The sequence below is a fragment of the Oculina patagonica genome, chromosome 8 (assembly GCF_052425735.1).
Source record: "Oculina patagonica isolate OP01 chromosome 8, crgOcupat, whole genome shotgun sequence".
NCBI classification, from domain to species: Eukaryota; Metazoa; Cnidaria; class Anthozoa; order Scleractinia; family Oculinidae; genus Oculina; species Oculina patagonica.
In genome coordinates, this window is record NC_135765.1 from 8208798 (window position 1) to 8231362 (window position 22565).

The following is a 22565-nucleotide window of genomic DNA, read 5'->3' on the forward strand; positions in this document are numbered from 1 at the left end:
TCGTACTTCAAGATGAAACTTCGGAAACACCACCGGATAATACCAAATAAACTACTGAAAACAAGTCATGGATCTGTTAAAATGCACGATCTGCTGTACATGCTTACTCTTAGGACACTGATTGTGTTATTGAATCCGTGATGTTAAAAGCCGCATCTCTTCACAATAAATGAGTAATGATGTCAATAAGTAATGATGTGGAGTACGAAAAAAAAGTAATGGATGTCGTGATGAGTGTGGACGATACGTTGTCACGGTTACCATAGTGTGGCACGCGACTATCACTCGTAACCTTCAAACTATAAATCATATCGGTAGTGAAATATCTCTCAGAAACACTATCAGTTTTCTACATATTACTCCTTACGGCTCAGTGTTTTGGAAAAATCATTTTACAATAACAATTATATTTATATTTTATAAACACAAGTATCAAATATTTTTTGTTGTTTAGATTTGCCAACCGCTAAACAAGGGACGCAAGATATGTTTGCTTCAAGAGACAATAGATCTCTTATTACTACATTACTTACAATAGGTGATGACACTTTAAGTGTTGCTATACTTACCTTTCTATGCTGACTCTTCAATTATTAATTACAATTGTACAGCTTTTCACTTTTTTGCGTTTCAGCCTTTGTATATTTTTTCAAAAGAGATTACGGCTTCAAAAAGAAAGCGTTTCAATTCAACGTATGTATTTCCACAAAGGCAGTAAACACAGATAGGAATAACAAAAGTAATAAAAATATTTCTCACTTACAAATGAAGAGAAAAAGGAGCTTTTGTAAATATATCGGAGCCACCCTGTGAAAACAATTTATTTTGCCATTGAAAACATGAAGATAAACTCGGAGCATGCCCAGGTGTTCAACAGATAAAGAAGTATGTGTATTTTACTGCATGAAGACACGACGGGAATTAATTCTAATCGAGAACATAATAGAAATTTAAAAAACACGAACCACAGGAGATCTCAAATAACCGGGAAGTTTTTCAACAAATAATCCACGACGTTGGCTTCTTTATATACTTTATGACGTTAAAATTAACGGTCACGAAACAATATATTACTCTTTTCTATGTTTTATCTTCAAATAGAAAATGGTGTTCCATGTTCTGTAAGTTGTTTGTTTGAAAATCTAATTCGATTCATTACTTTCCTAGCTCCCATCCTGTTTTCTTAATTCATTGCCTATGTCATTAAACAAGGCTCCGCCCCACCCCGCCCCGCCCCCTCCCCCCGGGGGGACTCCTGGGACAAACATCCTGCTAAAATTTGAATGTCGATAATTTTAAACACTTTTTCGCAATTTATGGTATATCATTATATTCAATCAATCACGCACTCTGAACTTGTTCCATGCAGGAAAAAGAATGGAACAATCGAGACTTAAAATGGTTGACACATCAGTGGACATGTTTTAGGGACGTGTGCCAGGGACATGCTGTTGGAACGTGAAGCACTGCCAAGTAGCAGCAACAAAATCACAATATGCACTGCAGCATGTGTTGCTGCAACATCGCTACACGTCCCTGACTTGTCTCAGGCAGCTTGTCTCTATGCGTCTTTAATTAGCGAAGGAAAAACAAAATAATGTTAATGAAATTGGAAGTAATATTACGGCATTGTAAGTAACGTGAAAAAAAACGTAACGTGAAGTACTGACAATTAGTAATGCTTAATGTTGTAAGCAATGTTTGTATCGCAATTAATGTTTTTGAACATGACGTAGTTGTAACTTTGACATCTGACGTCAGAATTACACGCCTCTCTGCAGTCCGTCGAAAACGGCCGAGCGTTGAACGTCTTGAAGGTGTGGCCCTTGAGCATCATTTGATAGATGGAGTAAGTGTCAATTCCGCATTGCTGGCTGGAGATGATGCGGACCAGTACAGACACAATCAATGGGAATCCGTTGCCAAGCCATTTTCACTTTGCATCAGTTTGCTGGCTTCTCTTACAAAATAAACAAGAAATAATTTATTAATAATAGAGTGTTAGCTGGTGTACTACGCGGGGACAAAAACGTTTAGGGCGCGTAAATTAAGCTGGACCAAAAAATAAATTTGGCCAACTCCCAGTTGGCTTGTTAGCTCAATTGGCTAGAGCGCTGCACCGGTATCGCAGAGGTCAGGGTTCGAGTCCCGGCAAGCCTGATTTTTCAGGTTTCTTTTCGCAACTGCTTAAATTTTTTTCATGACTGCGAGGATCTTCTCTTTATTTTTCCTTCATCCGCAGTTCAAATGTATGATCTCATATATTCATAATTTCAAAGCTAGACCAGTAAGCTGTCTTCATTTTTTTTTTCATTAGCGCGTCTAATGCATCGTTATTCTGAGAGTCAAGGGCTTTGCAACATTTAATTACTTTCAGTAGAAGGTGTTTCCAGCTGTGAAGGTAAACCTAGATACTCTATCTGTAGGTGATACTAGTGTTTCTACTGTAAATGAGGCGCGAAATCTTGGTGTTTGGTTTGACTCACAACTGAATTTCAACGTCCACATTAAAAAAAATTGTAGTGTATCCTTTGGTACACTATACAAAATTAGACGCATCAGAAAATACCTAACGTTCAAGAGGGCACAAACATTAGTCCTTGCATTAGTAATTGGACGTCTAGATTACTGTAAAAGTCTGCTGTATGGTTTACCAGCCAGTTACATTAACATGTTGCAACGGGTTCAAAACGCTGCCGCAAGACTAATCTCGAATACCCCGCGTTTTGGTCACATTTCTCCGGTTATGAAAGACCTGCATTGGCTACCTGTTAAATACCGTATAATGTTTAAAATAGTTGTATTCACATTCAAGGCTATACATGGTAGTGCCCCCACATATATTAATCAGTTAATAAGACTCAAGCCAAAGTCAACTTATATGCTTCGTTCAAATACAAAGCACTTTCTGCTCGATTAGCCACGCAAAATGAAGAAGACAACAGGAGACAGGGCGTTCCTGGCCGCTGCACCAACTTTGTGGAACGCCCTCCCAGATGATCTGAGAGCTTTGGACAATTTAAAAAGTTTTAAGTCACAGCTAAAACCTCATTTTTTAAATTAGCATATAATTTGTGTTTGTAGTGTTTTTAACATAGATTTTTTTATAAGATAGACCGGGGCGAAATATGTATTGGGGGTTTTAATCTTTTTTATTTAAGTTTTTAAGCGATTTCAATTACATCGGTTTTTTATAGGTATATATATATATATATATATATATATATATATGAATAATTTTTATAATTACATTATTGTTGTAATACTATGATAACTATTTATGTAAAGCGCATTAGATCATACATGCATGGATTTTGCGCTATAGAAATAATAAAGTTATGTTAACGTTATGTTATGTTATGAGATTGAAAAATAAGAAACAAACCGCTTAATTAGAACGAGGAACCGTTCGCTCGTTAGTACAGTTCGAATTCGCATACTGATTTCAAATTCAAATTTCCTTGTTCGCAGCTGAACTGCTATTTGTTAAACTTTATGTAGTAGATAAAATATGAGCGGGAGATCTGTATGGGCGTTTACAATGGCGAGCCGATAGGCGAGCCATTGTAAACGGCCATACAGATCGGACGCGAATATTTTATTCTACTTGTGAAATGAAAACAATAAATTGAATGCAAAGTTTTGTTATGCGAATCAGTAGAGATCTGTATCAAAAGTTAATGAATACTAATTAGCTGAGCAGGAGTCTGTATCAAAAGTTAATTCTATTGTTTGATTTGTATTGGGGTTTACAGTTGTGTACATGTGATCTGAATACAGTGCTGGGATTGGTTTGCACCCTCATGAATAGTTAATGAATTTTACAAATATTTTTTTTTTCATAACAAAGAAAGCATTACATCATTTTGGTTTTCTTTGCTCTCGAAAGATGGGACATCTGGAAACAACTATTTTTATTCATTTGAATAGCACTTAATCTTGCGGGAAAGTAATTAAATTTAGCGTTTCCAATAAATAGAGCTGCCTCGCAGTTCTCATTCTCGTTCCCAGAGCCTTCCGTTTCTTTTGGTCACGTGGTCGGCGAAACGAAGGGCTCTGGTAACACTGACTACCGGATGTCGTAAAATCCACGACATCCGGTAGCGCATGCCCACTACATAAATGTTCGTCTGCGCCTGCTCAGTAAAAGAAAGGGGAAGGCTGGGGCTGACTGAGACGAGAAGAAAGCGAATTTGAAAGAAGATACGAGTTTGGCGTTCGAAAGAGCTGTACAGCAATCCTTGCTACAATTGTCGGAGGACATCAAGAAACGAGGAATGGAACAGGAAGACGGCAGATAGAAAAGTTAGAATCCAGAGGAATTGGAGTTATAGTGTTTAAACATGGAGTCGAGGATATCATCAGCTGATAACATTCCGACGGTTGATGATACTGTGAAATTTATTTAAGCTTATGGCCGTGCGGAGGTATTGTAGAAAATTCAGAGCTAAAAAAGGGGCTGAGCGATGAGGTATCATTCTATTGAGCAGCGGTAAGAAATATCACATTGAATTTCAAAGTCTTCATGTATTCATGAACTCCATTTAGTGTGTATATCTTGTATAAGCTAAGTTGATAGTGCAAATGTTTGCAATATTTTTAATGCAATAAAAAGTACAACCGAGTTACACCTTACAAGAGATGTACTTGTCATTTATGCATAAACAAAGGTGTGCTTCGTGAATACGTTATTCCAACAAACTCCCAGTGTTATTCGGTCTTTTTCCGGTTACATTTTCAAACTTGCCCGCTACATCTTCAATTGTTTCGATGACCGGAAGTATAACGAAAATTGCGTAGAAGCGTTTCATTTTTTTACCTTATTACGCATGCAGTTTTTATCAGCCAATCAAAAAAATCATATTTTTTACCGTTACCAGGGCCACTACGTCATGTCATTTAAAAAAATACGCGTGGCCCTGGGGAAGAGGATGCGCAGTTCTCAATCAAAGATAATCAGCGCTTTTAATTAGAGATAAGACCAGAGCTTGATAGAAGGCCAACCAAGAATAAACCTTGTAGAACCAAAGACTTTGGCCTTACCCTGCTTCTTAAATCTGTTTCGCTACATGATGCTAAAATCAGTCGCACTGACAAAGACTTCCCTTGTTTAAATATACCAAATATACCAAAATTCGGCTGCCTTACTGCAGTATTCAAAGCGAACATGCACATTTTGGGATTGTTAAAGGAATATTTATCTTTCTATTTAATTTCCATTTTTTGGAAAAAGGGGGCTCCCTTTAATTTCCATTTTTTAAGGAAGTCTGAAGGGGGCTCCCTTTAGACTTCCTTGTGCGTACTGGAACGTTCAAATCACCTCCGTGGCAGACCTAGCGGAAAGCAAAACTCACACAAGAAGCAGTGTCGACAGTAAGAGAACTGTACTACCGTTTAAAGACCAAAAATCGGCCGACACTGTCAGAAGACAACTACGAGATTTGAGCAACAAAATTGGAAAAACACTACAGCCTGTGCTTACGAGTAGAAAAATTAAAGATGATGTCAAAACGCGCGAGGAAAACCCTCCATTAATTAACCAGCAAAGCGTTGTGTATTTATTCAAATGTGGCTCGTGCGATGCGAGCTATGTTGGCTACACTTACCGGCACTTATATCAACGTGTTGCTGAACATCAGAGCTCTGCTGGCATCGGGAATCACATCAAGAATGAACACCGATATGGAGCCAAAGAATCTTCAAAGACCATTTCACCATCTTAAAGAAATGCAAGAGCAAACTTGACTGCCTGATATGAAATGTTTTGTATATCAGCAGAAACTCATCAGAGAACTTTAGCCAACAATCAATACACAATCAGACTCAATCAGAGCAAAATTGTTTGTTTAATTTCCTTTCACTTAAATTGTCACCTTATCTGGATAATTGTAAACTTATTTATATGCAGAAACTAACCCCAAAAATTTCACTTGACAATGACATCTGACGATGTCAAAACGTCGTCTATTACTTTTGCTGATTTTTATCTACAAAAGTTTCCCTCAAGCTTTACTTACTAGGTATTATTAATCTTGCAAAGTCGAAAAATTACATTCTAGAATTTCTTTTTATGACTTTCGAGGAAAAATTTTACTCTTATAAGTGATAAGATTACTTGCATTAATAAAAAAACTAATAGCTTTCTTTGGAAGATGTTTTCAGGTCTGAAATCGGAAAATAAGTAATTTTACCATAACAAGCTATTCAAGGACGTGAGACCGATCGCAGCTTTGCACCCCAGCTCGTATTTAGAGGATATTACACGGCGGCGCGAATATATGAACTTATTTTCGATTGGTAAAGTAATATTTTACGAATAAGCGCAGCGAATGAGTAAAATATTGCCTATACCACGAGAAAATAAAATTCATATCTTCAAGCCACCGTGTATTTTTCTTTTTATTATATAGACAAAAAACATGCATGAAGTAAAAGTTTAAACATTTTTATTTATCAAAAGGTTAACACCAGCTACGGCTTATATAACAATTGAGCAAATTGCAAATCTGAAAGGCACAATTTCGCGAACTGAAGCTTTCAAAAGATGTATAACGTAAATTTTTGATTTCTGATCGCGAAGTCTTGCAGTTAAGCAGCTGGAATCTCTTGATTTTCCCTCTCTTCGTATCCACAAGTGAGAAGCTCTTATAATTTCAAGTCATTTGAAGTTTTCTTCTTCGTGTTAGCATATTTTCCTGCTCCTCACTAAAACATTTTATTTTGGCTTCAGTTGAACTTCACGAATCGATAGCTCGCCATTTCCAACCGGCGTTTGGCAGCCTTGCACAAACAACCGTGCAAAGGGGCGGGAAATGACGTCATCGAGATCCTTTGCTCCCAGTTGAAACACTTTTAGTTTAATTTTACATTTTTCCTCAACAGTAAATTAAAAATTGAACTTTTAATCAAGCAAGTTATTTTCCTGTATCAGAATTCAGCTTAGCCGTGAAATTTCTGCACAAACAAACAAACCTTACTTCATTTTGGATTCTGTTTTTCACGGATCTTTGAACATTTAGAAACACCTAGTTTTTCCACATAGAGCGGTTTTCACTTGAGTGTCGAAAGTAATTCGCGTTTGCATTGGTTTTGCATTACTACGCTCAGTGATTGGTTTAAAACTCTCGCGCCACTTTCTCAGCCAATCGGAAGTAAAACCAAAACCAATCGTGACTTGCTTGCGCACGTTTTGCCGCGCTTCTTGCCGGCTACATGTATTTGCTTCGAGTTTTGATTGGTTTACTGGATTGTCTCTGTTCTTTGTGATTGGCTAGAGTGATTACTTTAATTTTGGTTTTACGACACTCAATTGAAAACTGCTCTATGAATAAAAGTAATTTTGCGGAAAAACTTAAGCAATCTACATAATTACGACTGCCTTGTAACTCAGAAATTAATGACCTTTACATACTCTTAGTCACTCTCTCAGCTGCAGCTTTAACAATGCCTGTAAACCAAGTACCAGTGAGGATTACAGAATGCATTAGTAACACCGAAGAACCTTTGGTCTTGCCTGTCTACACAATGAAGTTTTCCGTAACCATGAAACACTGTTAAACCGATTTAATAAAAGAATAATCGAAAATTAAAACATCAACGAAAGAAAAAAACTTTATTCCATTCGGAACGTTGTTCAAATCTATCAAACTTTAACCTAAGCGTTCAACCGCCATTCAAGGATTTCTCGTAGCGTCGTCCAACTTTTCAACATCGGACAAATTCTTACAGATTTCGAATCAATCACTATCTACTTCAAGCTTGTTTAGCCCAGTTAAATGTTTCGAAAGGTGAACGATACTTGGCGGATTGTTTCTCACTTTAGATTTATAATTTAGCTGAATTTTTTTGTTTTGTTGTGGCTCGACGAGCGTTTTGAAAAACTTTGTCGACAACACTGATTTGGACTATGAACTCTGATTACGCGCGCGCGTCACACCACGCAGTGACGTCACTTGTGCGTCTGTACTCTAATGGATGACGTTCACGACGCGCGCAGTAATTCGGTTATTGTAAGCATTTTTTCTGCAATCCCGCACCTAATAATAAAGTTTTTATTATTAGACCAAGTAAAAAAACAACAAATGTTTCTCGTCCCGGTCAGCTTCATCTTTTGGGCCACTTCCCTTTTTTTTATTTGTTATTGGAAAAATTGGAACGAACAAAAACCAACAGGTGTTACTCCTCAGTAAAGTGCGAAGAAAATTCTGTAAGACATGGCTTTTTTCTGCGTTTTAACACGAACTCCGGCCAAAATTTTAAAGCCTCGGTACGCTAGGTTCGTACTGGAGAGGCCAGGATTTATTTTGCAAGTTCGCTGGAGAATTGGACAATGGTTTTTCTTACTTGGCCTTATTTATTATTAACACAAGTGGCAAACTGCCCGTGAGAAATGTGACAGCAAAGCCAGAGATCTTGAATATATTATCAAGCTCTTGCGTTTCATTTCAGTCGAAAAAAGGATGATTGAAGAATTCGACTTGGCGCCTTCATTTCTTTCCAGAAAAGAAACATACAATGCTGAAGATTGCCAAAGGTTTTCCGTTGATATGATTTTACATATAAACCATCAAAGAAAAGGTGCTCAAGTGTTTCACTCTCCTTCATAAAAGGTGCAAAGAGGAGTGGTAGATATTTTCATCTTTAAAAGACTAGAACCGTTGAAAAGAATCCTGTAAATTATATTTTGAGTTGAAACGCTCTAGTTCTCGTATCAATTGTCGAATTGATCGGAATTTGATAGATAAGTTGCCCAGTCCAAAGTATTTTCAGAGAAAACAGCCGTAAACTTGGCCTTTCTTGTTAGCTTTATTGTTTTCTTGGTCAGAGGGTTTTTAGTACATTGGTTAACTAGTTAAAGCTTGAATTTCAACAACATTGTTTCCATCAAGCTTGACACGTATCTGATCTGAGTGAAAAAATACTTGGCAAAGTGGGTTAGGGAATGGAGCTCATATTGCCCGCCTTAATTATCTTTCGCCACCCAAAGGGGACGAAGTGAGCAATTTTCAACCAAAGAAAATATTCAGCAGTTGCTATTGTTATTTCTTTCTGCTTTAACTAAATAAGTCAAAGAAAGTTTCCTGACTGTTAGCATATTTCCAATTGTTAAAAGGCCCATTTTGATCAGTAATGGGTGGTGGACCGATTTGTTTTGAATGCAAGTAAATTTATTGATCCAAATTGGCTGCTGTACCACTCCGTTTAAAGTTTTGTTATCCCACTCCATTAAAGTAGTCCGAGACTAGAGGCATTCCCTATAGAAACAGGGAATAGTAATGGGAAGAAAAGGAACATCGAAATTTCATTTCAATTTAGGTGTATACTGTTTAACCTCAGGGCGTTACAGCATTTGGACGTGCGACACCCCCTGAAGGTATACACTTTTGTTATCTTTGTACTTTACCTTTAACCCTCAAAGGTTCATGCGCCTGAATTTGGATGGGGAGTACGTTCCTATGTTTCCCACTGAGTTTTTTGGTTTTCGTACAAGGCGGCGCATAGGCTTGGAGTCCGAGTAGTGTTTCAGTTTTGTATGTTTGAACCCCAATGTACTACTTGCAGATTAGGACGGCATTAAATACTCTGACTCGTAGTTCGAGCTGAACACCCATTTCTTCTGTTTGATAGTTGTGAACATAAATAAGAATGTTAGTATTGCAAATAAAAGCCAAAAGAGATTGTGCCACATTTGGAACCATATTACAAAGTAATGTATTTCGTAGTGTGTCCAGCAGAATATGTATACAGCCTTCCTGGTTTACGCTTTCAAAATACGCAGAATTTGGCACCGGTTTTCAGAGGACGAAAACAAAGATAACACTCGTAAAGAACCATTGTACTACTAATTTAACCTTTTGTTTGGCGAAATCTCTAACGTTGCCATTTTCGTCGCGTCGTGGTTTCATTAAGCACCCTTACAATTAAATAATATTTAACTCCTAACAAAAGCTCCATCTTTGAAAAAAACGAAAAAATGAAAGAAAAAAGAAACACTGGACCCGTCCCGCTGAAAAAGGAACCTGAAACTGAAAAAATACATCATCTACTGAAAACCTTTGCGAAAAGGAAAGACGCTAAGTCGAGTGCTTCTTTCCATCCTCTTGTCGACAGCAATGAAAAACCCTTTCGCTTGATATTCAAGATCTCTGGCTTTACTTTCACATTTCTCACGGGCAGTTTGCCACTGGGAGATAACCAATTTTCTTATATAAAAGATTTCTTATCCCCAAGTGACAAACTACCCGTTAGGGACGTGAAAACAAAGCCAAAGATCTTGGATATAATTTCCATAACAGAGAGAGGGATTCTCCTTTAAGACGCGGGATCGCAGAAAAAAAATGCTTCTATAATCATTTCCATCTTACTGAATTATAATAGAACATTCTTTCCTCATATAACTGTTCCATTAACAATACTTGTTTGTTTATTCACAGCTAGGTCCTAAATTAACACAGCAGTGCTTTTTTCTTTGGCACTTTATTAAATGAAATGAATAATTTATTAATTTATATTTTCTATGCTACTTTCTTTAAACAGTGAATCAATTTCCTGTAATCCCATACCTGAATTGGTTTGTCATCTCAGTTGAAACCCGAATTAAATGTATGTACTCGACGTAGCCGCTTTATTTCTCTACAAAACGGGTAAAGTGTTTCCTTAGATACTGTATTTTGTCATGTAAATACTTTTTTTCTTGGAATATAAGGACAAATACGCAATAAGTCGGATAAATATCAAATGTTTAAATTCACCATGCATGTAATGTACAATTTTTGCTTTTCTATGTTTATTTCGTTTTAGAATTTGTGCCTACTGCTATTTATTCACGCTTCACTTTTAGAAGGGGAGGGGAATGACGCAGTGGTGAGAGCGCTCGCCTCCCACCGATGTGGCCCGGGTTAGATTCCCGGACCTGGCGTCATATGTGAGTTGAGTTCTTTTCCTTGATCCGAGGCTTTTTTTTCCTGGTTCTCCGGTTTTCCTCCCTCCTCAAAAAAATAAACATTTCCATATTCCAATTTGGCTTCTTGCTTTAAATACCACCGTGTCTTAATAAATTGAATGTTTATTTTATCTTATTTTCGTTTAGTTTAGTTTAGTTTTTTAAACTATTCATTTTTATGCACGACTGAAAAATTTAATTTTGTTGATCTGTTTTTACATGAATACACTTAACGTTTCTTTCCCTGTATGGTACACCAGCTAATAATTTACAATTATCAAGGCACAAAATACGTTCCCGGTTGTTAATTATTATCGATTTTTTTATTATTATTATTTTCTAGGAGATACCAGTAGCCTGATAAACTGCAAATGGCTCGGCAACAGATTCTCATCCTCAGCGAACTGTTGATTTTGTCTGTAATATTTCACAGCATTAACAGTCAGCAATGTGGAATTGACACTTACTCCATCTATCAAATGATGCTCAAGGGCCACACCTTTAAGACGCTCAGTGCTCGGCCAGGTTCGCTCGACTGCAGAGAGGCGTGCAACTCTGACGTCAGATGTCAAAGTTATAACTACGTCATGTTTAAAGACATATGCGAGTTGAATAACAGGACAAAGGAGGCCAGGCCTGAGGACTTTCTCAAAGACAAGGACAGATATTACATGACGAAGGCCCCCAAAAGAGGTAACAGTGAAGAACAGAACGTTACAATATGATTGCTCATAAACTATTTCCTTTGGTAAGGTCGACTATTTCACAACATGCTTGGTGAAGAGTTTCTGATGTGATTTTGGAAGAATTTTTTTTTTGGCGAGAGAAAAATCAATAATTCAAACAAACAATGTAGGGCCGTATCCAGGATTTTATGTCTGCGGGGGCAAGTTTTCCTGGCGGGGGAAACTGGGTTTTTTTAGTTTAGTTTTTTTTTTTTCTTTAGATTTCTTAGTTTTTTAGTTTTCCTGGCGGGGGCAGCTTTGTTTTGAGTGCTCTACAAAACATATAAATTCGATTTCTACTGAATGAATACTTTTGTAGATACTTTGATACAGAGAAAAAAAGGCCCAGTCTAAATACATGTAAAATGCAGAGATATTTGTAAAACTCTTAGCTTGTCAATCGGCTCCTATGGTTGCATTATGTGGGCCACAGCCAAGAGTTTGAAATAAACAACCCGAACAAGAGCCCGCTTGCCCTTTTATTTTTAAATAATGCTTTTGCCTATTTTATACCTAGTGTCCCTCGGATCCATTCCCGAGCTGCCGGCTGATTCGTGTGCAGAGATCAAGGCGAGTGAAGGAGGACAAGCGGTCAGCGGAAATTACTGGTTGGGTTCCACGATGTCTGAGAACTCCATTCTTGTTCGCTGTGACATGGACACAGAAAGTAAGTGCAACTCATATCTTCTACAGTCTATGCCTGATTAGCATGGAAACGTTAAACCATAGCTAATATTAATATATAATTTTATTTTTCAATCTTATTTTGCGTAGCTGTCGACTACTGCTTCAAGCATCAGTGTCAAAACAATGCGACATGTGTGAACAGTCACGTGAACTACACGTGTGCATGTAATTCATCGAGGTGGATTGGTGACTACTGCGAGCGAGGTAAAGCCATGTACAGTCAACTCTCTCCTTTAGTGGACACCTCTCTAAGACGGACACCTCTTTAAGACGGACACCTGGTGTTGGCCCCGTCCGTGCAATTTTTTAGTCATTTTACTGTAAATAAACTTCCCATGAGGCGGACAACTCTCTAAGACGGACCGTCGGAGCCGGTCCCGACGGTGTCCGTTTTAGAGAGAATTGACTGTATTAAGGAGGCTCGATGTAGTTTTTTTTTTAAATTATCTAGGAAGCCAATGTTCGAGTTTTGCCAAAATACACCATAATGATCAAATATGACCAAATTTTATTTTTTTACCAGTCACTTTGTCACAAAGGTTACCATAGCAACCATTGACGTTCTCTTTTGTTATCAAACAAGCTTGATTTTCTCGAAATCTAGATTGATTCTTGGCATTCATTTTTTGATATGTTCAAGTATAGTAGATTGACTACCTGTACACAAAATTTTGGGAAAATCTGTAAGAGCGTTTTAAAGTAAGTCAAGAATGAAGTTTTTGGTATTTTCTTACAATTTCCTACAATCGGCAGTCGATATATTTTAACCAATTAAAGCAAAAAGTCTCACTTTTAGTTAATGGTCTTTGACGGTGTAAGTATTTATGTTTCAGTGAGAGTAACTGTGTTCAAATAATACGAAACAATTTTAAAGCGCCTATTTTATATTACAACCTAACGGTGTTTTTCTGAAAATTTCATTCTTGATTTACTTGAAAACGCTCTTACAAATTTTTTTAAAATTTCGTCAACAGTTAGTCAATCTTCTAAACTTTAACATATCAAAAAATAAACACCAAGAGTCAATCTAGATTTCGAGAAAATCAAGCTTGTTTGAGAACAAAAGAAAACGTCTATCGTTGCTATGGAGCCTTTGTGACTAAGTGACGGGTAAAAAATTAAAATTGGGTCATATTTGATCATTATGGTGTATTTTGGCAATAATCGAACATTGGTTTCCTAGATAATTTTAATTTTCAAAACAACCACCCTTCGGTTAAAAAAACTACATCGAGCCTCCTTAAAATGATCACATATACTCCAGTAAATTACATTTCATTAGCACTTAGAATTAAATGTCACGGGAAGGGGCTAATAACTGTTACAAATGAAATGAAGTGAGCTAAGCACGCAACTGAACTGAAAAGATAAGATGTTTCTTTCATAGAAAAAACTAAAATAAATCACGGCTCGTAATTTACAAGCTTTTCTCGTGTTCTCCCAACATACCGCGTGGTTTTATTACGCCAGTAAAGTCCTAGAAAGCGCGGTCTATTGCTTAAATAATGGTGTTATACGATTGAAATGATTTTATGAAACCTTCAGAATGTGACGAAGCCCTTGGAATGGAAAGCGGTTCAATCAGTGACGGACAAATTACTGCCTCTTCACAATACAATAACAATCACGCTGCTGTCCAGGGTAGGCTGCATTTTAATGCAACTTCAGTGAAAGCAGGATCTTGGACAGCTGCCAGAAAAGACACCAACCAATGGCTTCAGGTTGATCTGGGTAGCAGCTTCTTTACTGTGACACGTGTAGCAACGCAAGGAAGAGATTGGTACTTTAAGCTGCAATGCGTAACCAAGTACAATCTGCAGTACAGTGACGATGGAGTGAACTTCCAGTACTACAAGGAACAAGGACAAGTTACTAACAAGGTGAAAAGTCTTTATTTAGCGAAACTTTGATTAAAGTACACACAACACGAAAATGTCTTTCGCTAAAATAAATGTACTTTAGTTGTTCTTTGTTGTTGGGAGGCGCGGTGGCCTAATGGTCAGCGCGCTCGACTCCGAGTCGAACGGCCCGGGTTCGAGGCCTGGCCGGGGCGCTGCGTTGTGTTCTTGGGCAAGACACTTTACTCTCACAGTGCCTCTCTCCACCCAGGTGTATAAATGGGTACCGGTGAATTTACTGTTGGGGGGTAACCCTGCGATGGACTAGCATCCCATCCAGGGGGGTAGCAATACTTCTAGTCGCTTAATGCTACGGAAACCGGGATAAGCTCCGGTTGTATGAGCCTCATGGCTCGGACACAGACTTTACTTACTACTAGTTGTTCTTTGAAGACAGTGTGCGAACAAATAGAAACAAAAGACGGATTTGATTGAATTTTCGATTTTCATTGCCCTGCGAAAGTTATTATTGATATGTTGCATGACCGCGTTTAGGGAGTCTTCGCAGAAGGAGAATATGGCGTCTACACAAGAAACAGTCACAATAGCGCCTGGCTATATAGGTTAGCTCTCTGTATTTTATGCTCAGAATATTCCATAACTGAGACTATTGGTCTCTCTTGAGACAAAGAGTATAAGCGGATTAGCCGCTTGTAGACAAGGAATGGAAAGTCAGATACGAGGAGGACGTGAACGCGAACGAAAAGCTGGAAAGAAAGCTTCGGGAAAGCTCAAGGGCCGCATAGACAGTACCGGCTTAAGCAGTCAGCTAATGGAAGGCTATTTAGTTACCTGCACTCCTCTCGTGCGCGCTTTAGACATTCATATTTTTGCTCAAGTCTGAGCGTGTGTCGTACCATCTGAAAGGAATGAGTGGACGCGAAAGTACACAAAAGCTGTTGAACCTATTCTTCTCAGAACATGGCTTTGAAACCAAATGAAGGAGTTGCAAGTGCTATTTTCTAGTTATCGTTGGGGCAAAGACAATCGAAGACTCAACTAAATCCAAACATTTTTTCGAACAGATACTTTGAATTACAAAAAAGATTTATCTTTATCTTGGGAAAAATATTGAGGGTTAGGTGCATTTTAATCAACTGTTGATTTCGCGACCGTCATATGACGTTTAAAGGAAATACCAAATTTTAGAAAAACCCTTCCTGGCCTCAATTTTCCAAGAATTCTTCAATAATTGTGCACTGTTCATGATTTAATTTTTTCATCACTCCCACTAATATTCAATGACCTACATGTACTTTGAGAAGATAATTTAGTTTACCAACAACGTTTTAAGACGATAGATCACTAACAATTTGAACACTTACTAATTTAGGAATTTACTGGAAACACAGACCGTGACACTGTTGTTTATCATGATCTGAACCCACCAATCAGGGCACGTTACGTCCGTTTTCGTCCAGTGGCTTGGATTGACCACATATCAATGAGGGTAGAGTTTTATGGTTGTCAAGGTAATTGTGAAACGCCTTTAAATTTGTAAAAGTTAACACAAACCAAAAGCTAGGTAACGGCAAAGAAACTTATCATAAACGACCATAAAACGTAAGAGCAAAGGAAATTTTTAAAATGAAAACCTTTGACTTTACTAAACGTGGACAAAAAGGCAAGATGAAGTCACATTGGGTTAGCTTACAAACATGGGGAAATCATGAAAAGTAGTGCTTCAATGACTAACGTTTCGGTGAAAAAGCTAGACACAAAAAACGCAGTACATAGTTTACCTGCCTATATCATTTTGGTGAGATGACCGTAAACTGGAATTTTTCTTTGTTCTAAACCGAAGTGTTTTTACCAGGCAGGTTATAAATCGTTGGGGAGGGGTTGACAGGGAGGAAGCTAGATGTTAAATAATTATCTTAAATAAAAGAAGAATTGTGATTAATAAAAATATTACAGATATTAGTTGGACGTATAAAAATCATGCGTCATTTCGTACATGCATAAGGATACAAATATCCTGTAAGTGCCTCTTCATACGTGGTATTCTGTAACTTTGCAGGTAATTTATAATCACAGAGCTGTCTCTGATATTTTTTGAGTAAATACCATTCTATAATAAAAAAAAAAAACAGTTTGAATGCAGGGGAGTACGCAACGAAGAAAAAAACTACTCGGCTTGTCTGCTGCCGGATTTCTTGTTCAAGAAATGCTCGTACCAGCCGTCAATTTAAGTGCTAATAAAACAAGATTGATTGCAAGGCTGGTACATCGGCAGGAGGGCAATATAATTTGATTTACTATTTTTTTTATTTGATTTATTTATTTAGTTTATAGTTCTGGCCCTGAAGAAGACTAGCTCTGGTAGTTGAAATATTGGCCAATAAATCTTGCCCTCCTGCTGTTGTACCAGCCTTGCAATCAATCTGGTTTTATTCTATAATGGTGTATTGACTTTGTAACGATTTTATTAAACCTGTAGAATGTCAAGAATCCCTTGGGATGGAAAGCGGTGCAATCAGTGACGGACAAATAACTGCCTCTTCACAATTCGATAACAATCATGCCCCCACCCAGGGTAGACTACATTTCTCTTATACTTCAGTGAAAGCAGGCGCTTGGGCAGCTGCAATATCGGACGACAACCAATGGCTTCAGGTTGACTTGGGTAGCAACCACTTTACTGTGACACGTGTAGCAACACAAGGAAGAAATGGTAATAAACAGTGGGTAACCAAGTACAATCTGCAATACAGTGACGATGAAGTGAACTTCCAGTACTACAAGGAACAAGGACAAATTACAAACAAGGTAAAATCGACCTCGTTTATCGAAACGTTGATAAAAGCAACTGTCTATTTTTTTAAACGTCTTATTGTGAAAACAGTTAATAACTAAAATGTATTTTTTGTCACTAACATAGTTATCTTTTTCTCACATTTGCTACGCTCACCGTTACCATGGAAGTGGTGCCACGATGACACCGTACCATTAGCAATCGCAAAAAAGAAAGTGCTGCATTTTTTTTATAAATCATTAGTGAACTTAGTTTTCGAAGCATATTTTATCATTGTTTTGAACTGTTGATTATTTAAGTCTTCAATTATAACACCGGCCAGTCAGTGACCTAATTTTGATTTTACTGCTTTTTGAGAATACGATTATTGAGAGTTAAGTCAGAAAGTTTCCAAATGAAATTTCGTTAACAATTTGTTGTCTTACTATTTAAGGAATTTGCTGGAAACACAGACCCGAACACTGTTGTTTATCATGATCTAATCCCACCAATCAGAGCACGGTACATCCGTTTTCGACCAGTGGCCTGGAAAAGCCACATATCAATGAGGGCAGAGCTCTATGGTTGTCAAGGTAACTGTTCAACACATTTAATTCTTAAAAAAATAGAACATAAACGAAAAGCAAGTCAACGCCAAAGAGTTACCATAAAACGCAAGAGCAGTTCATATTTTAAAAAGTGGAAAACGTTAACGTAAATTAACGTCAACTAGAAGTTGAATCACGGTGGGCGCTGGTGGTTCAATTATGATCTTTCATGACATTCTGAATAATTGTTCACTTTCTTCATCCACAGCATAAATCTGTCAAAGGTTGACAGAACTGAATAAGACCAGTGGCAACTTTCTATTATCCAAGTACCAGTTCATTTGTTTCGTTTGCAAGGGACTTCCAGCACAAAATAAATGCCTACTTTATGTACACACCATTGATTCCATGCAGTGCCGTCTGGAATGGTGACTGAAGGCATGGGACAAATCCTTCCACGACATACAGAAGAACCATCGCACAAGGCCCAGTATGGAACTCGTTTTGCAACTTTAAAACTGAAGTCCGTTTCATGGCAACTACATCTGAATGTACTGAGTTTTGAAAGGAATAGATATGCCCTTATACTTTAATATAGGAGATCCCGGGTTAAGTCCTCTATCCTGCCATGCAATGTTACAGTTGTTGTCGAGTTCAGATGTTTGACTTTTCTCTTGTCATGATAATTAACTTAACCTTATTTATTTCCTGTTTTTATTAATAAAATAGCCCCATTTGTTAAATTTTGCATTCTGGCTTGATTTTCTATCGCTTAGGGATATTTTTTTGGTGATATCCAAGATGGCGGTATGACGTCATAAAATGTCACAGTGAGCAAAATTTATGTTACCGGTAGCCTTTTTTACTAATGGATGTTTTGCTTGGTAAATTTGATATCGATAAATACCGTTCTTGTAAACAACACTTTATTTTGCTTGAAAACGTATTCATATATCTGTGTAAGCTTAATCATGTAAAACCATCTTTGAAAGCTACTGTAAATTTGTAACGCGTGGTTGTTTGTTTAGAAAGCTGGCTGATTCATTAAATGTTTCTCATTTCTCACCGCTCCCAATATAATAATATACTGTATTGTAATTATAATTATTGTTACTTACACCTAATGCTAATGCTGTTTTTGTTTACTTGTGTAAGTCAAATGATGCTTGCGAATATAGTATTAGAAAATTTATGTGAAGTAAAAATGTATACAAACGTATACATTTGTATAAAAATGTATACAAAATGTATACACATGTATAAAAATGTATACAAACGTGTTGGATGACCACGCACCTCTTAGGAAGACAAAGTTGAGAGGTGCCTCTGAACAATCAAAGTTCATTACACCAGAAATAAGATCAGCTATGCGTAAAAGAAATGCTCTTAAACGCAAATACTACAAAACAAGGGCAGCCGTTGACTGGGACGCGTACAGGTGTCTTAGGAACCGCGTGGTTGCCATGCGTCGTAAATCCATCATCGAACACTTCAAACGCCTGTGTAACCTGAGCGCGGGAAACCCGAGGGATTTCTGGAGTTCATTGCGGCCTTTTATGAATTCGAGGCATCGCTCGCCAAATGAGCTAATTACTCTCAAAGAAGAACAAGGAGTTATCAAAGATCAAAATCAGGTGGCACAAACATTTAATGCATATTTCAGTAATATCACAGGGGACTTGATCGAAAACAAGCATACCGCTTTCAAAGAACAATCAGAACAATCGCACGTATGCAGATTCCCATCGAGCAAGAATGGTAAGACAACAAGCACGTTCTCATTCAAGCCGACGAATTACCACACAGTGAAAGCAGTGTTGGAGAATATTAAGCCGAACAAAGCTCAAGGATACGACCTGATTCCTCCGAGAGCGGTTAAGGCATCTTCTAGGTCCATTGCAATGCCTTTCTGCAAACTAATTAATACTATCATTAGTAGGTCGCAAGTACCTGACACCTGGAAGCACGGTCAAATCACGCCACTCCACAAGAAAGACAGCGTCTTGGATAAAAAGAACTTTAGACCGGTGACTGTCTTACCTGTTTTTGGTAAAGTGTTTGAGAGGCTAATACACATGCAAATGACGGAACACTTTGAGCCCATTTTTCACGATTCTGTTTTTGCTTATCGCAAATATCACGGATGTCCTTCAGCACTATTAACGCTAACAGAGCATTGGAAAGAGGAACTGGATAAATGCAATGCGATTGCTGCGATAGCAATTGATCTAAGCAAGGCATTTGACTGCCTGCCACATGAACTGATCTTGGAGAAGCTTAAGTTCTATGGCATGGAGGACAAAGCAGTTGCCCTTTTGTACAGCTATCTATCATCCAGGTATCAGCGAGTGAAGCTGGGCGACACCTTTTCAGACTGGACAGGTGTGGCGGCTGGGGTCCCGCAGGGATCTATTCTGGGACCACTGTTATTTAACATTTTTATGAATGATTTAAACTTTGCTATTGAAAGGTGCAAGTTCATGAATTACGCAGATGATACGAAGATTCACACCTCGGATCCAAACCCACAAGTTGTCGAGGAGGATATCAATAGGGACTTAGCAAACACGCTGCATTGGTTCCAGCAAAATGGGATGAAAGCGAATCCTGAAAAGTACCAGGCTCTTGTGCTGGGAAACAGTGATTATGATATGAACATTAAATGTGTGGATAAAAGAATTCCCATTTCTAAAGAAATCAAATTATTAGGTGTTACACTAGATAACAGGCTCAAGTTTGATGCCCACATCGCGGATATTTGTCGTAAAGTAGGAGGACAAGTGAATGCCCTGAATAGGCTAAAAAATATTCTACCTTGTAAGACCAAAGAAGCACTCTACCGCGCCTTTATTTTCCCTTATTTTACTTATTGCAGCCAAGTCTGGCACCACTGCGGGACCAGAAACGCTAACAAGCTAGAAAAAGTTAACGAGCGTGCACTTAGATTAATTTATAAAGATAATTCTACATCATATCAGACTTTGTTAGAGTGGATAGGTCTTAACAACACTTTAGAAACCCGTAGGATACAGGACATGTTAATTACCATAAACAGCTGTTTTCAGGGCAGAGCCCCTGTAAAAATTGGTCGTCTCATAAATGTGAGAAGGAGCAGTTACAATTTGCGAGGTGCAAATGTCTTGACATTACCTAAGGCAAATAGTACCAAATACGGACTCAAACGTTTCAGTTATTACGCCGCTAAGCAATGGAACGGACTTCCCGAGAACATACGCTGCCTAGCTGGCACCAAAGATTTTATACGCAACATTCGAAATTTAACGTTTTAAATTGTAAGTTTTTATTTTTTTTAGGACTTTTTATAGCGATATTAATCAATCAAGGGTGTTTTAATTTTTTATATTTTTAATCATGTTAATTATATTATCTATAGTAGCTAGCATTTTTATATTGTATATATTGTAATTAATTTAGATTTTAGTTTTTAATTTCGTGAAATAACTGTAAACTAGCCGTAAAGCTAAGATTATTTCACGTTAATAAAGTATCTATCTATCTATCTAAGTAAACAACGTATCATTAGTTTAAGTGTGGTAACAAAATGCATTGCTAGTTCTTACTATGTTAGGGGCTACAGTCAACTCTCCCTTAACGGACATCTCGATAAGACGAACAACAGTATAAGACGGACATCTGGTGTTGGTCCTGTCCTCGCAAAACATATCCTTTTTTCCTTACCACACTGCTAACGACATGCAATAGGCCATCATAGTTTTCGTATTCTCTGTATTGGATTGGAACCAGCTTGTAATGGAGGATAATAAACAGTTATTGGATGAGGTTTTTGTGATATCCGGAATAATCAAGGTCGAGGTAAGTCACCGTAAGTGTTATCAGCCGAAGCCGAAGGCTGAGGCTGATAACACTTACCGAGATCTTGATTATTCCGGATATCACAAAAACCGAATTTAATAATTGTTTTATCATACATTGTTTTTCTGCAAAAAATAAGGACAAAACGACTACAACCGTTCTACTAGTTCTACTTGTCGTCTTGCTTTTGAATGCTTTTCTCTCAAGGTATTCGTGAAATAGTTCCTCCGCAATCATTGTCGGTCATTTTGTGTTTTCCGAGAATTTATTATCCAGCAATTTTTCAGTTTAGGTAAATGTTTTGCTGGGTTGAAGAAGCGAATCGACGAACTATGAATTTCCTTCGCTGTCAGATGTGTCCCACATTCCTCTCGGAAATCATGCATTGCGCGCCCAACCTACAGATTAGTGAATAATCTGTTAGCAGATTATTCACTAATCTGTAGGTTGCGCTGATTCTCAGAATTAACTGTAGGCTCTTAGCCAATGAGAAGACAGATAGTGACTACAATGTATAATAATGCAGGTAACATTCTCGTCCCCAGAGGCCGCGATCCTTCTGGTCAGCACCCGGGATCGAGACCTCTGGCCGCTTCCGGTTCAGATCCGATTACGATTGGCGTTGCTCAAACAATAGAATTGAGACCGGAAGAGAAATTTCAGTCAACATGGCGGAAAGAACTTCGACGTAGCGTATTCGCTGTAAAGCGTCTGTTTGCCGACCTTGTAACGTAAATATTATCCCGAAGACGCATCTGTTGGCTTTATTTGGTTCCAAAGCAACCAACGAAGGAATCATGTGAGATTGAGAAAACATTTCTGCCTCAACAATTGCTTTCGAAGCTGGTTTCCCTCCCGAATGTGCTGAACTCTGTGAAATTGTAACGCGTGAAGCAGAAGTATTTCAGGAGTTTATTATGATTGCTGTCCATTCGAAAGCTCAGCAAGAATCAGTATAAATCTGATCGAAGAAAGGCAAATCGAATCGTTAGAAGACAGCCTGGCCTCAACTTCTTCGCCAAATTCAGGAAGAGAGAAAAAAGAATGGTATATCTTTTATAAGCAGACAGTAGTTAATCGCTTCAAAATTAGATGCAGCAAGTATTGTTGATTTATTCACTGCGAGGAAAAGAGCTGATATTTTTTTTCTTCACATTTTATTTATCACTTTTAAATGGCCTATGTACATGATTTGTT

The 22565-nt window shown here is 37.8% G+C and overlaps 1 protein-coding gene across 1 annotated transcript in view; it reads left to right on the forward strand.

Annotated features, from left to right (window-relative positions):
• Positions 1-18110, forward strand: part of LOC144662569 (lactadherin-like) — a 111247-nt gene extending 93137 nt beyond the window's left edge. The window contains exons 6-9 of the mRNA XM_078523410.1: positions 15586-15724; positions 16693-17021; positions 17441-17579; positions 17803-18110. Of these exons, the coding sequence (XP_078379536.1) occupies positions 15586-15724; positions 16693-17021; positions 17441-17579; positions 17803-17807 (612 nt within the window). The 3' untranslated portion in view covers positions 17808-18110. The remainder of the gene's footprint in view (positions 1-15585; positions 15725-16692; positions 17022-17440; positions 17580-17802) is intronic.
• Positions 18111-22565: the final 4455 nt, after the last annotated feature.